Here is a 15350-nt window from a genome sequence, read left to right as displayed (position 1 = left end):
GTTGATTCTGAGCACTTTAGAAATTGTCGAGAAGACTGCCTTCCAAAACTGTTTTAATATAGAACATGACCAGAACATACGTGTCAGTGTAGCTATCTCAGTTTTACATCTATCACAATACTTGTTAACATTGGGAAATATTTTAGAAAGTCTCTCTTTCGTCAAATGGTAACGATGTACAATTTTAAATTGCATCAGTGAATGACTAGCACAGATTGAAGAAGAGTTAACCAGCTTCAGAATCCGCATCCAATCCTCCCATATAAAAGTCAAATTGAGTTCCTTCTCCCAGTCCTGTTTAATCTTAAGTAAAGGACACTTATCCCATTGTAATAATAAATTATAAATTCTTCCAATAGAACCTTTCATCTAGGGGTTCATATTCATAATAGTATCTAACAAGTCAGCCTCCAATACGTAAGGAAAATTACTTAAATATTTTGTAATAAATGCCTAACTTGAAGATATTGTAAAAAGTGTGAATATGAGAGAGAATATTTATCGACAGACTACAGAATAGCAGAGCGCAAGAACAGACCCTTCAGTCCATAATGTCTATGCTGAACATGATGCCAAATTAAACTAATCCCTTCTGCCTGCACATGATCCACTCCATCCATTTCCTGCATCTTCATATTCTGCTTACCAACCTCTTAAACACCAGTATGCCCTATCCTCGTTATATGCGGCGACAGACCATGTGGATTCACAGTCATGCGAGGAACCTATTTCTACCAACACCTCCTTATATGCGTCCAAAACTCAGTTATGCGAGGAGCCCCGCTTTCCTGCCAATACAAGTCACGTGCGCATGCCTCAGTCTCACTCCCGCCAGTCTCACATTGGCTTTGGCAAGGTGTGGATGTGCAATCTTGCGCACTTAAACTTATGTTGGTTTTACCTACAGTGCAGTGATTTTGTGCTTGAAATACTCAAGTATACTTCCTAAAAAACTGGAAATTATAAACAAGAGCGGATTCAAGCAAAGGTAACAAAGCTCTGGGACACTACTGCCAGGAACAGAATCTTGTCTTTAAAGTTCCTTTGTTGCTTGACAATGCGCAGCCCATCCTAAACATTTGACAGCTTTCACCGTAATATAAGTGCGTTTCCTGCTGCCTAACACAACATCGCTGATTCAACCACTCGACTAAGTTGTGATCCACATTCAAGGCATATTTTTCTTACAGCAAACTATCTCTCAAATGCTGCATGCAAAAGACAATTTTGAAAATCCCGGGAATTTACCAACGGCGAGGGAATGTTGGAAGTCGGAACACTTGGCACAAATGGCGGTGGACATGGACCCAAGTTTAGAATGGAGTCAGCATTTCAGTTGTTCCCTGCCATCACCCCTTCTTCCCTACAAGCAAATTTATGCTGAAAAACAAAATGCTGCCAAGCAAACAACCCTCACCACTTTCTTCAAACCGGTGTCATCTCCTGCTGCCGGCAGTACTGAGAGTTCTGTGAGTCTTCCTTCACCCTTTGCTGTGTTTGATATGATCTTGATGATCCAACCATCCACCTTATCCATGTAAAGCTGCCCGACACCACAACAACCACTCATCTCCCGGAGCGAACACACCTGCTACCATTGGTGAATACTGTACACTCTAGTATGTTAACTTTCTATGATTTATTACATTGAATATTACATTAAATTGATTAAATGTAATACGAATGTTGCTTTGTAGTACTGCTTTTGTGTCATATTGGTATGAAAATGTGAATAAATTACAGATAAAACATATTTAGGAAGCCCTCTGGAACAGATCCCTATTTTCTCCATTTAAATCATTATTCACATTATGCGATTTCAGTACAAGGAACATATCCCCCACATATAATGAGGCTAGGGTGTATAGTATCTGCTTCCACCACCACTCAGACACCCACCACGCTCTCTTATGGTCTTATTTGTGCTTTGGACACTACTTTGAAAAAAAACACAGCCTCATTAGAAATGAAAATGCAGCTTTCCCACCAGCTCCTGGGAATCCCTGGCCCAGCTAAACTCAAGGCAGGGGAAGAATACTTGAGTTAACATTGGGTGACACTGGGATCTGGAGATCCTGGATCAGAAACACCTTCCAAACTACCCAACTGCCCGCTCCATCATGCACCCCCTTGTCTCATCTGTGGAGGAGTCCATAAGTCTCAAATTGACCTCAGAACCATAAGACATGGGAGCAGAATTGGGTAATTTGGCCTACGAACTCTGCTCCACCATCCCATCATGGCTGAATTATTTTCCCTCTCAACACTATTCTCCTGTGTTCTCATAACCTTTGCCCCCCCCAACTAAACAAAAACCTATCAACCTCTGCTTTAAATATACCGAATGACTTGGCCTCCTCGGCCATCTATGGCAATGAATTCCACAGGTTCACCACAAAATTCCTCCTCATCTCTGTTCTAAAGGATGCCTTTGTATTCAGAGGTTGTGCCCTCTGATCCTAGACTTCCCAACTACTGGAAACATCCTTTCCATGTCTGCTCTATCTAGGCATTTCAATATTTGATAGGTTTCAGTGAGATCTCCCCTCATTCTTCTAAATTCCAATAAATGCTCCTCATATGTTATCCTGGAAATGAAAGGGTTGTCTCCAAAGCCAGCACATTTTTACTTGGATAAGGGGCCCAAAGCTGCTCACAATACTCCAAGTAACCCAAAACTGCATCAAAAGCAAGTCAACCTCAATCTGGAGGGACTTCCTAAGAAGAGTGTAACATTGAGGCAAAGGGTTCAGCTATGCAGTATATCGAAAGATAGGCAGTGGATTAGTTACACTAGTTTGCTTTGCCAACACCCCAAGCTGTTGTTTGACCTCACTGCTTCAGTGATGGGGCCCGCACCAGATAGCTTCAGAAATCCCAGAAGAGTTAACATGGGGATGATTCAACACAATCATCCCTCAGAAAGATTGGAAAGCTGAGCCTACTGGGCCCGAACACCTCCCTCTGCAACTGGATCCCAGACTTCCTGACTGGGAGACCTTGGTCAGTCTGGATCGGGAGCAGCATCTCCAACACCATCACACTGAGCACAGGGGTCCCCCAGGGCTGTGTGCTCAGTCTACTGCTGTTCACTCTTATCGACCCACGACCGTGCTACAACACACAGCTCGAACCATATCATCAAGTTTGCCGATGACACGACCGTGTTGGGTCTCATCAGCAAGAACAACAAGTCAGCTTACAGAGAGGAGGTGCAGCAGCTAACGGACTGGTGCAGAGCCAACAACCTGTCTCTGAATGTGATCAAAACAAAAGAGATGGTTGTTGACTTCAGGAGGGCACAGAGCAACCACTCCCCGCTGAACATCGACAGCACCTCAGTAGAGATCGTTAAGACCACCAAATTTCTTGGTGTTCACCTGGCGGAGAATCTCACCTGGTCCCTCAACACCAGCTCCGTAGCCAAGAAAGCCCAGCAGCATCTCTACTTTTAACGAAGGCTGAGGAGAGTCTATCTCCCACCCTCCATCCTCATCACATTCTACAGGGGTTGTATTGAGAGCATCCTGAGCAGCTGCATCACTGCCTGGTTTGGAAATTGTACCACCTCGGATTGCAAGACACTGCAGCGGATAGTGAGGTCAGCTGAGATCATTGTGGTCTCTCTTCCCGCCATCATAGACATTTATACTACACACTGCATCCGCAAAGGAAACAGCATTATGAAGGACCCCACCCACCCGTCATACAATCTCTTCTCCTGCCGTCTGGGAAAAGGCACCAAAGCATTCGGGCTCTCACAACCAGACTATGTAACAGTTTCTTCACCCAAGCTATCAGACTCCTCAATACCCAGAGTCTGGACTGACACCTTACTGCCCTATTGTCCTGTTTATTATTTATTGTGATGCCTGCACTGTTTTGTGCACTTTAAGCAGTCCGGGGTAGGTCTGTAGTCTAGTGTAGTTTTTTTCTGTGTTTTTTCTTACGTAGTTCAGTCTAGTTTTTGTACTGTGTCATGTAACACCATGGTCCTGGAAAACATTGTCTCATTTTCACTATGTACTGTACCAGCAGTTATGGTTGAAATGACAATAAAATTGACTTGACTTGACCTTGACTTGTCTACAAGTGCAGAGTGAGTCAATAGTTATTACAGATCTTATAGCACATGATCAACTTCCTAACTAAAGCAGCTTTCTCATTTTCCCAGCTTCAGATGGACTTTTTAGAAAAGAAACTACTTTACTGAGCAGCAAACAACCATTCCTCTGGGGCAGCAGTAGGCCACAACATCTGAGGAGAGAGTGTTTCTGTTCCCCATTACTGCCATTACTGCCCAGTGACTCTGGGGTTAGAGCCGGGTGGGGGGGGGATTAGCTAGGGCTTCTGTTCCCATCACTGTTCTGAGGTTAGAGGGAGAGAGGGGAATCAACCAGGTTTCGTGGACCCCATCATTGCCCAGTGACTCTGGGGTTAGAGCCGGAGGGGGGGGGGGGGAAATTAGCCAAGGCTCCTGTTCCCCATTACTGCCCAGTGACCCTGGGGTTAGAGCCGGGGTGGGGGGAATTAGCCAAGGCTCCTGTTCCCCATTACTGCCCAGTGACCCTGGGGTTAGAGCTGGGGGGGGGGGGGGATTAGCTAGGGCTTCTGTTCCCATCACTGTTCTGAGGTTAGAGGGAGAGAGGGGAATCAACCAGGTTTCGTGGTCCCCATCACTGCCCAGTAGACACCCCTTCCCCGGGCTAGAGAGAGAGCGAGGAGGAATCAGCCAGAGTTCCTGTTCCCCATTACTACCAGGTAACCCTGGGGTTAGAGGAAAAGAAGGGGCATCAGCTGGGGTTCCTGTTCCCCCTGGCTGCCTAGTGACTCCAGGGTTAGAGGGAGAAGGCAGTCAGCCAGGTTTCCTGTTCTCCATTACTGCCCAGTGACACCAGGGTTAGAGGAAGGGGGGGTGCAGAAATCAGCCAGAATTCCTGCTCCCCATCACTGCTCAGTGACCCCAGAGCTTAAGGAAGAATCACTTAGGGTTCCTGTTCATGATGACTGTTCAGAGATGACTCAGAGAGCAGTCTTGTGGTGTAAACTAGAAACTGTTGAACAACATGGTAATTGGTTTCATAGGACAGGATGTTTTTCACACAAGTGTTTTATTTCAGTCCATAATTGCTTTTACGATAACACATATCCTTGTTCGTAGGAGGCATTCATTTCGGCCCATCAGAACAATCCCCTTCCCTGCTAAATTTTTCCTGTTTACATGTTCAGATTCTACCCAGATTCTACCCCTCATCTACACACTAAGGATAACTTAGTGGCTGATTAACATGTTTTAACTTCTGCCACTCTGTTTTGTGTTAGACACAAGATATTACGCAGATGCCTGTAACATTGAGCAACACCCACAAGGTGCTGGAGGAACTCAGCAGATATCAACCTCACACTCAGCATCAGTAAGGCCAAGGAATTGATTGTGGACTTCAGGAAGGGGACTCGGGAGATCACACACCAGTCCTAATTGAAGGATTGGTGGTGGAAAAAGTGAGCATGTCAGCAGCTGTACTCGATTAGGAATTTCAGGAGATTTGCAATGTCACCGTAAACTTCAGCACATTTCTACGGATGTATGATGGACGGCATTTTGACTGGTTACATCGCTGTCTAGAATGCAGACTAAAATGCAATTAAGGTTAGGATTTGGATTGCAAGAGGCTTGTAGACTCAGTCAGCTGCATCCTAGGCACAACCTTCCACACCACCGAGAACATCTTGGGGAGGCAGTACCTCGAGAAGGTGCCATCCATCATTAAGGATTTTCAATGTCCAGGACATGCCCAATTCAAGTTCAAATTCAATTTACTATCATTCAACCATACAGCCAAATGAAACAGCATTCCTCTGGATCAAGGTGCAGAATATAACTCACATACAACCACATAAAGTAATATTACCACAAACAGATAACGGTGCATTTATAATACAAGAGAAAATGTAAAGAACATAATGCTATTAGTGCTTCATTTGTGTTGAGACCTGGGTTGTGGCAGGGAGTTAGTAGTCTCATGACCTGAGGAGGAAGCTGTTTCCCATCCTAAATGTACTTGTTGTATTCTATTAGTAGCATCAGGGAGGAGCTACAGGAGCTTGAAGACACACACTCAACACCTTAAAAGCAGTTTCTTCCCCTCCACCACCAGATTACTTTACCGTCTATGAACCAACGAACATTACTTCACTCCTTTGCTCTCCTTGGACCATAACACCATAAGATACAGGAGCAGAATTAGGCCATTTGACCCATCAAGTCTGCTCCACCATTTCATCATGGTTTTCATATTTCCTCTCAGCCCCAATCTCCTGCTTTCTCCCTGTATCCCTCCTGACCAATCAAGAATCTATTAACCTTACCTTAAATATACATACAGACTTGGCATCCACAGCTGCCTGTGGCAAAGAATTCCACAGATTCACCACACTCTGGCTAAAGAAATTCCTCCTCATCTCCATTCTAAAGGACGCCCTTTATTCTGAGGTTGTGTCCTCTGGTCTTAGATTCTTCCAGCATCCAGTGAGTACAGGCCCAAATCCATCAAAAGCTCTTCATATGACAAGCTGGTCAAACCTGGAATCATTTTTGACTCCTTTGAACTCTCTCCAGTTTCAGCGCTGGAGGGTCTAAGGGGTCCAAACTTGTTCGCAGTACTCATCAGTGGCCTTAAAACCTCAGCAATACATCCTTGCTTTTATACTCAAGTCCCCTTGAAATGAATGCTAACATTTGTCTTCATCACCACAGACTCAACCTGCAAATTAACCTTTAGGGAATACTGCCCAAGGACTCAAAAGTCCCTTTGTGCCTCCATTTAGAAAATAGTCAACCTTTTCATTTACCTTACCAAAGCACATGACCATACACCCAAAAAGGCTCCCTTTATTCCCACTCTTTGCCTCTTGCCAGTCAGCCACTGCTTTATACATGATAGAATCTTTTCTGTAATACCATGGGCTTGTAGCTTGTTAAGTAGCCTCACGTGTGGCACCTTGTCACAGCCCTTCTAAAAATCCAAATACACAACATCGACTGATTGTCCTTTGTCTATCCTGCTTGCTTTTTGTTAAAAGAATTCCAACAGATTTGACAGGCAAGATTTTCCTTCAGGAAACCATGCTGACTACGGCTTGTGCCTCCAAGTACCCCAAAACTACATCCTGAACAATTGACACAACTTCCCAACCACTGAGAATAGACTAACTTGTCAATAATTTCCTTTCTTCTGTCTCTCTCCCTTCTTGAAGAGTGGAGTGACAATTGCAATTTTCCAGTCTTCCAGAAACATTCCAGAATCTAGTGATTCTTGAAAGATTATTACTAATGCCTCCGCAATTTCTTCAGCCACCTCATGCAGAACCTTGGCATGAACACCATCTGGGCCAGGAGACTTATCCACCTTTAGACCTTTCAGTTTCCCAAGAACCTTCTCTCTAGTAATGGTAACCTCCCATACTTCAAGACCCCTGATACCTGGAAATTCCACAATATTGCTAGTGTCTTCCACAGCAAAGACTGATGCAAAATACTTAGTTTGTCTGCTATTTCCTTGCTCCCCCCCCCACCACCTCCAACATCATTTTCCAGTGGTCCAATATCTACACTCCCCTCTCTTTTACACTTTATGTAGCTGAAAATTTTTTTATTATCCTCTTTTAATATTATTAGCTAGTATTCTATCTTTACCTTCTTAATGACTTTTTAGTTGTCTTCTGTTGGTATTTGAAGTCTTCCTAACCCGCTAACTTCTCACTAATAATTATTTATATTTTGTGCGTGTGTGTATATATATAGCTTTTTATTTATTTTTTATTATGTATTGTACTATACAGCTGCCACAATATAATAAATTCCACAACATACCAGACCATAGGAGCAGATTATGCCAATCAGCCTGTCAAGTCTGCTCCACCATTCCATCATGGCTGATTTACTCAATTTCATGTCAGTGATAATAAACCTGATTCTCATCTGCACTTTGTCATCAGAGACACAGAGATAAATATTAGGAAGGGAAACCTTCCCTTTATAAATTCTTAGGCTGAAGAGCCAGGGATCTTGTCTTAAGGTGAGAGGGGAATGATTTAATAGGAATCTGAGGGGCAACTCTTCTTTTTACACAAAGGAATCTGTCAGAAGAAGTGGTTAAGCCATGAGCCACGTCTGATAAACAACTTTTAAGAGACACTTGGACAGGTATTGCGATGGGAAAGGTTTAGAAGATTATGCTGCTAAATGGGACGAGCACCTTGGTCGGCATGGGCCAGTTGGGCCAAAGGATCTGTTTCCCTGCTGTATGAATCTAAATAAAGTGCCTGAATTTTTTTTACATCCACCCAGCAGAATCAATGGAGCAAAATGCATAGTGCTCCCTCACCAACAACCCATCAGAGTGGCTCAATACATGCGGCTATGAAATGATACATACTGGGAGGTCAAACCAGAACAAGTACCACAAAGAGTAGACACTAGTGTGAGTAATGGAATAGAGGAACCTTGGAGTACAGATGCTTATTTCATTGAAAGCAGCATCACTGGTAGACACTGGTAGTCTACTGGCCTTCATCAGCCAGGGTGCTGGGTATGGGAGTTGAGACATTATAAGTCATTGATGAGGCTTCTCTTGGAAGACTGTGTATAGTCACCGTGTAACAGAAAAGGTTAAACTGGAAAGAGTGCAGAAGAGATCTTTGAGGATGTTACCAGCACTAAAGGATTTGAATTATGGGGAGAGTTTGGCCAGGCTAGCTCTTGATTCCTTGGAGCATGAGAGAGTGAGAGGAATTTACATATTCCCTTTGTGACTGTGTGGGTTTCCTCCCAGATATTTCTGTTTTGCATCCCAAAGGAATGCAGGGTTGTTGAGTTACCCATCCCTCATAATATTACAGATCTTAGCAAGGTCACTCCTCAGCCTCCTACACCCCAAAAGATGGAATGCCATTCCAGGATTCCTGGATAGCATGAAGACAGATTTCTTCTTCTGGCATTTTTTTTTAGTCTTTCACCTTCTAATCCTAATGTTGGCATCTTACCTCTTCTCACCTGCCTCTCACTTCTCCTTGATGCCCCTCCTTCTTCCCCTTCTCTCATGGTCCACTCTTCTATCAGATTCCTTGTTCTCCAGCCTTTCCCACCCACCTGGCCTCACTTATCAGCTTGTCCTCTTTCCCATTTCCCCCATATTTTCATTCTGGCATCTTCCCTTTTCCTTTCTAGTCCTAAAGAAAGGTTTCAGTCTGAAACATTGACTGTTTATTCTCCTCCGTAGATGCTGCCTGACCGGAGGGGGGGGGGGGGGTGTTGCTCTGCATTCCCAGCTTGTTCCAAGTCTGCACTCCACCCAATACTTAGTGTTAGTGCCCCCTCTTCTGGGCAGTAACACCAGCACTTTTGGGAAATTTGGAAAAGGAAACAAGAGACTATTAAATTCCTCCAGCAGTTTGTGGTTGTTTTTAAAGAGTGAGAAAGGATGAGCTGGGCACATCATCCTGGATTTTCATGCATTTGTCCCTTTCCAAGGCCAACTAACAGTTGATGGGAACACAGTGAGCTAAGGAAACTGATTAGAATTAGGATAAATGGACGATTGACCTATTGACCAAGTGGGCCATATTGCATAGCAGCAGGTTAGCCATTCAGCCCATCAAGTCTGCTCCACCATTCGAATATGACTAACCTATTCTCCCTCTCAACCCCATTCTCCTTCTCCCCATTAATCTTTGATGCCTTGACTAATCATGAACCTATCAACCTCCACTTTAAAAATACGCAATGACTTGGCCTCCACAGCCGTCCCTGGCTATGAATTCCACAGATTCGCCACCCTCTGGCTAAACCCTCTTCATCTCTGTTATAAACGGACACTCATGTATTCTGAAGCTGCGCACTCTGGTCCTAGACTTTCCTACTAATTTAGCGATGCACAATATGAACCTGGTTGTGATCCTCTGGGCACTCTCCTACATCCCTAAAGACGCGTGGGTTGGTTAGTCAGCCTTTGGTACAAGTAAGTGTGACGAGGGGATGGGTGGGGGAGAAAATAAGGTGCAGGGTTAGAGGGCAACAAAGATAGGGAGGGAGGGAGGGATAGGAAATCGCAGCAGCTTGCAATGGTGGGCCAAATGGTCTCGGGTCCTCCTCTGAGCTGCACTGAACTGGGCTCCTCCCCACCCTGCGGTGCTCCCTTATAACAGGGCGCAGCTACGCCCCGTAGGGTGGAGCTCCCTCCGCAGCACGATGCTCCCTCACCGAAGCCCCTCCCAACCCTCGGCGCTCCCGCTGCGTGGCCCCTCCCATCCCGCGGCGTTCCATCCTCCCCTCAGCTCCAGGCCCCCGGCCCCCGGCCCCCGGCCCCACCAACCTCAAACGGGTTGTCATCGACGCATTGCGGCGGTCGCGACATGGCGGCGGCTGGGCGACGGGAAAGCGGACAGGCCGCGACGCCGGGAACGGTTGGCGCGGCCGCGAGGAAGCTGCGCGCTGATTGGCTCCGCCCACACGCCGCGAGCGGGCTGCGGCGATTTGCTCCGCCCTCCCGCGCCCCACGCCCACGCGCAGCGCACGCGCTGCGGTGCTTTGGCGCTGTCCGCGCTCCTGGCCCGTGGATGGCTGCGGGGATTGGCTCCGCCCATCCGGCCTCGCCCCTCCCACCGACTCTTAGCCACGCCCCACTGGTGCCCCTCACCCTAAACCCAATCTAACCCCGGATCCCCCCAAAGCACATCTGATCCCTCAGATCCGAGCCTCATTCACTGATCCCTCAGATCCAAGCCTCATTCACTGATCCCTCAGATCCGAGCCTCATTCACTGATCCCTCAGATCCAAGCATTCACTGATCCCTCAGATCTGAGCCTCATTCACTGATCCCTCAGATCCAAGCATTCACTGATCTCTCAGATCCAAGCCTCATTCACTGATCCCTCAGATCCGAGCCTCATTCACTGATCCCTCAGATCCGAGCCTCATTCACTGATCCCTCAGATCCGAGCCTCATTCACTGATCCCTCAGATCCAAGCATTCACTGATCCCTCAGATCCAAGCCTCATTCACTGATCCCTCAGATCCAAGCCTCATTCACTGATCCCTCAGATCCGAGCCTCATTCACTGATCCCTCAGATCCAAGCCTCATTCACTGATCCCTCATTTCCCCCAGGTCTGTTCCCTCAAAACCAACCCTGACTCGCTCATTTCTGGGCTGGTCCTTCAATTCCAATCCATAAATCTCACAGCAGCCTAATGCATTCGGCCCTCTGGCCCAGAACTTGTCTACATTCGTGCTGCCTTTACAAATGCGACCCCCTCCCCAAGCAGAATTCTGGCGTGCTAATCAACTCTCAGCCCTCGGGTAGGTCCATGATGAAAACTGCAGTTGACCCATGGTGTAGCAACCAATTGATGCAAAACTGAGGAGAATTCCAAGCAGAAGCAGTTGGTGTGACGGGTTCAGGGTTCAATTCCGGTCTGTAAAACGTTTGTGACAGTATGGGTTTCCTCCGGATGCTCCATTTTCGTCCCACTGCCCAAAGCCGTACTGGCCAGCAGATTGTAAATTGTCCTGCATTTATACTAGTGTCAAATAGGTGGCTGCCGAGCGATGTGACTGAAGGGCCTGTTTCACGCTGGATCTCTCAAAACATTAAACAAATTCCCCAGGACTAATCCAATGGGGATAACTTCCACTCACCCCATCACTGAACTGTTCCCACGACATATGGACTCACTTTCTTCATCTCAGGTTCTCGATTTTTTTTATTGCTTATTATTTATCTTTTTTTTCTTTTACAATTGCTTGGCTTATTGTCTTTTTTCTTCTGTCCTGTCTTTCATAGATACTATTATGTTTCCTGGATCTACTAAGCACGCCTGCAGGGAAACAACCCTCAGGGTTGTAAATGGTGACGTGTATGTACTTTGATAAGAAATTTACTTTGAACTTTGGACTTTGATCCCTCAAGCCCAGCCTAATCTGAGCCTGGGTGTCCACATCCACACCTGATCCCTCTGAAGCCAACCTCCATCCACTCATCTCAGCCCTCATACACTAAACCCAGCTCCCATCTCTCTAAAACCTGCCCTGGCCCCCAGAACCAGGGGCCCACTAAATCTAGCCTCCATTCCCTCTAAACCCAGTGGCAGAGGAACACAACATGGACCCACAGTCCCACAACCCAACATCAACCCTTATTTCCATCCACCTACTCTAAATTCTGCAACTTAACCCTCATGTGTCTGGGATGTGGGAGGAATGCAGACCACCGGGCGGGGGGGGGGGAGGGTGGTGCACCCATATAGACATGGGGTCTCAAACCCACCTAAACACAGCCCCGACCCCTACTCTGTTTTTCTGCTCTTGAAATACAGGGTACTGACCTGAAACATCTCTTTGACCTCCAACCACCAGGCAGAAGGAACGCAAGTATGAAAACAAGGTCTGCTAGGCTGGGTGACAGCTTCTTCCCCCAGGCTGTGAGATTTCTGCACACCCAGTACACATTGTTAACAACAGCGCCAGTGTAGTAGCATTTTTGTATATTTAACTCAGTGTCATCTGAACGATATATGCACCATATGTCACCTTGCACGTCCACAGAATATAATTTATTTTGTGCTGTGGATGATATATGCAGAGGGTTTCGCAACTTGGTCTCTGGTCATTTTGTTCAGCTGTGTTCAGTTGAACTTGAACTTGATGATTCCTTTCGCTGCTCGAACCAAAGAGTTCCTCCAAGCAGGCTGCTTGCTGCTGGAGCTTCCTTTCTCTCTGGGATTCCAAAACCAGACTCCGAACCCCAAACTCCAGCCCCGGAGCGAGCGCTTCACTTCCGTGGCCTCGGACAGCGAGGAACTTACCCCTCAGTGAGGTTTATTTTCCAAGCTAGCAATACACACAAGTCCAACGAAGGTGACCACAAGAAAGAATTAACTGGGAATACAGATCCGTAATTCCTCCAAAGTGACATTACAGGTAGAAGACCTCAAAAAGGCTGCACCCCTCAGTAAGGACCCCTGTCACTCAGGACATGCCCTCTCCTCACTGCTACCATCAGGGAGGAGGTATAGGAGCCTGAACACACACTCGACATTTCTTCACCTCCTCCATCAGATTTCTGAATGAATAATGAACCCATTCTCAGTATTTTCTCTCTTTTTGCACAATTTATTTAATTTATGTTTTTATACACACAGTACTATGTAGAATTCTTAAACACATACTGTATATATGCCCCAGCTAGACTTTTGCACAGCACTACTGCTGTCAAAATTAAAAAAGCAAATTTCACGATATATGTGAGAATGAGAGATTTGCGTACAAAACTAGGAGGGAAATCGGGTGCATGCAAGCAGGCTTTTCCGCTGAGACAAGAACAGTTCATGGGTTTGTGGTGAAAAGTGAAATGTTGAAGAGGAATCTGGGGGGAGGGGCTTCTTCACTCAGAGGATGGTGAGAGTGTGTAACGAGCCGCCAGTGGTAGCGGTGGAAGCAGGTTCGATTGCAACATTTAAGAGAAGATTGAGTAGGTACGTGGATGAGAGGGATATGGTGGGCTGTGGTCAATGGGTAATAGTTCAGTATTGACTAGATGGGCCAAAGGACCCATTTCTGTGCTGTAGTACTGTAAGGCTCTAGGACTCCAAGAACAAAAGAAATGGCAGCTGAACTTCAAGGGTACTTTGCATCAGTCTTCACTGTGGAAGACACTAGCAGTCTGCCAGAGGTCTGTGAGTGTCAGGGAGCAGGAGTGAGAGCCATTGCTATTAGAAAGGAAAAAGTGTAAGGCAAGCTGAAAGGTCTTACAGTGTAAAAATCACTTGGACCAGATGGACTACAGCCCAGAGTCCTGAGAGAGGTTGCTGGAGAGATAACAGATGCACTGGTCATGATCTTTCAAGAATCACTTGATCCTGGCATGGTCCCAGAAGACTAGAAAACTGCAAATTGCAAATGCCACTCCACTCTTTAAGGGAGGCAAAAGAAAGGAAATTATGGGCCGGTTAGCCTGACTCCAGTGGTTGGGAAAGTGTTGGAGTCTGTTACTAAGGATGAGGTTTCAAGGTACTTGGAGACTAATGATAAAAAAAAGTCAAAGTCAGCACGGTTTCTGTAAAGGGAAATGTTGCCTGACAAACCCGTTAGAGTTCTTCCAGGAAGTAACAAGCTGGGCGGACAAAGGAGAGGCAGTGGATGTTATTTACTAAGATTTTCAGAAGGCATTTAATAAGTTGCCACACAAGAGGCTGCTTAACAAGATAAAATCCCATGACATTACAGGAAATATATTGACATGGATAGAGAAATGGCTGACAGGCAGGAGGCAGCAAGTGGAAATAAAAGGGGTCTTTTCTGGTTGGCTGTCAGTGACTAGTGGTGTTTCTCAAGGGTCAGTATTGGGACCACTACTCTTCACATTGTTTGTCAATGATTTGAATAATAGAATTAATGGATTTGTGGCAAAGTTTGCAGATGATACAAAGATGATACAGGTAGGTATATGGGGTTAAGTGGGATCTGGGATCAACCATGATGGAATGGCAGAGTAAACTTGATGGGCTGATTGGCCTAATTCTGCTCCTATGTCTTATGGTCTAAAAAGAATGTCATGGTCCGGTCTGTGAAATCCGCATTCCAGTTCACGGTCCGGTTCAGTTCCTTATTCCAGGTTTTCCAGTTTCCCCCAGTTTCTGTTGAGGCAGCTGATTCTCGTTTGGGCTGGCTTCATAAATAGCTTCAGGAGTCAGCCTCTGGCTGGCAGATTGTTCCTGTCCAAACCCCCCGTCTGTTTCCCTTCCCTTTGCCTTCCTTCTGGAACCTCGCCTCGCCTGAAGCCTCACCTTCACCGCTGTCAAGTTCAACCACCAGAGCAAAATAGGAATTGTCTTTCATTGTTTTGAACTGTTTCTGTGTCCATGTCTTCGTTAGGTAGGTCCAGCTATCTGCCGCTACCTTGTGTTGGGATCCGTCTCATTGTATTCTGCATTCCGTGTATGAGTCCCAGCCCTATGTCCTGTCCCCAAGGAGGGGTCCTGACTCTGTGTTCAGTGTTCCTGTGCTCGAGTCCAAGGCCGTTTGCTGCTACTCAAGTGGACTGTGGTTGTTTTGTCGTCTCGTATCCAGCTCAGTAGGCAGGCCGTTTGCTGCTACTTGAATGGACTGTCATTGTTTGTCGTTCCGTGTCCAAGTCTAGTCCAAGTCGTAGCCTAGGCCCTGAGTCCTGGTCTCGTCCAGGGCCTGTGTCCAGCTACGCCTCTCCCAGCTTTGCTCTCCCTCGACCAAGGCTCTGCATTCCTGTCTCTCCCTCGACCAAGTCAGGCTTCGGGGTCTTGTCCAGTCCTAGCC

The 15350-nt window shown here is 46.2% G+C and overlaps 1 protein-coding gene across 1 annotated transcript in view; it reads right to left on the bottom strand.

Moving 5' to 3' along the window:
- The window catches only part of scamp3 (secretory carrier membrane protein 3), a 43814-nt gene extending 33209 nt beyond the window's left edge, over window positions 1-10605 (bottom strand). The window contains exon 1 of the mRNA XM_059980079.1: window positions 10374-10605. Coding sequence (XP_059836062.1) covers window positions 10374-10415 — 42 coding nt within the window. The 5' untranslated portion in view covers window positions 10416-10605. The remainder of the gene's footprint in view (window positions 1-10373) is intronic.
- Window positions 10606-15350: the final 4745 nt, after the last annotated feature.

Source organism: Hypanus sabinus, chromosome 9 (genome assembly GCF_030144855.1).
Source record: "Hypanus sabinus isolate sHypSab1 chromosome 9, sHypSab1.hap1, whole genome shotgun sequence".
NCBI lineage: Eukaryota > Metazoa > Chordata > Chondrichthyes > Myliobatiformes > Dasyatidae > Hypanus > Hypanus sabinus.
The sequence above is the reverse complement of the archived record's forward strand: the minus strand, read 5'-3'. Positions and strand labels throughout refer to the sequence as shown.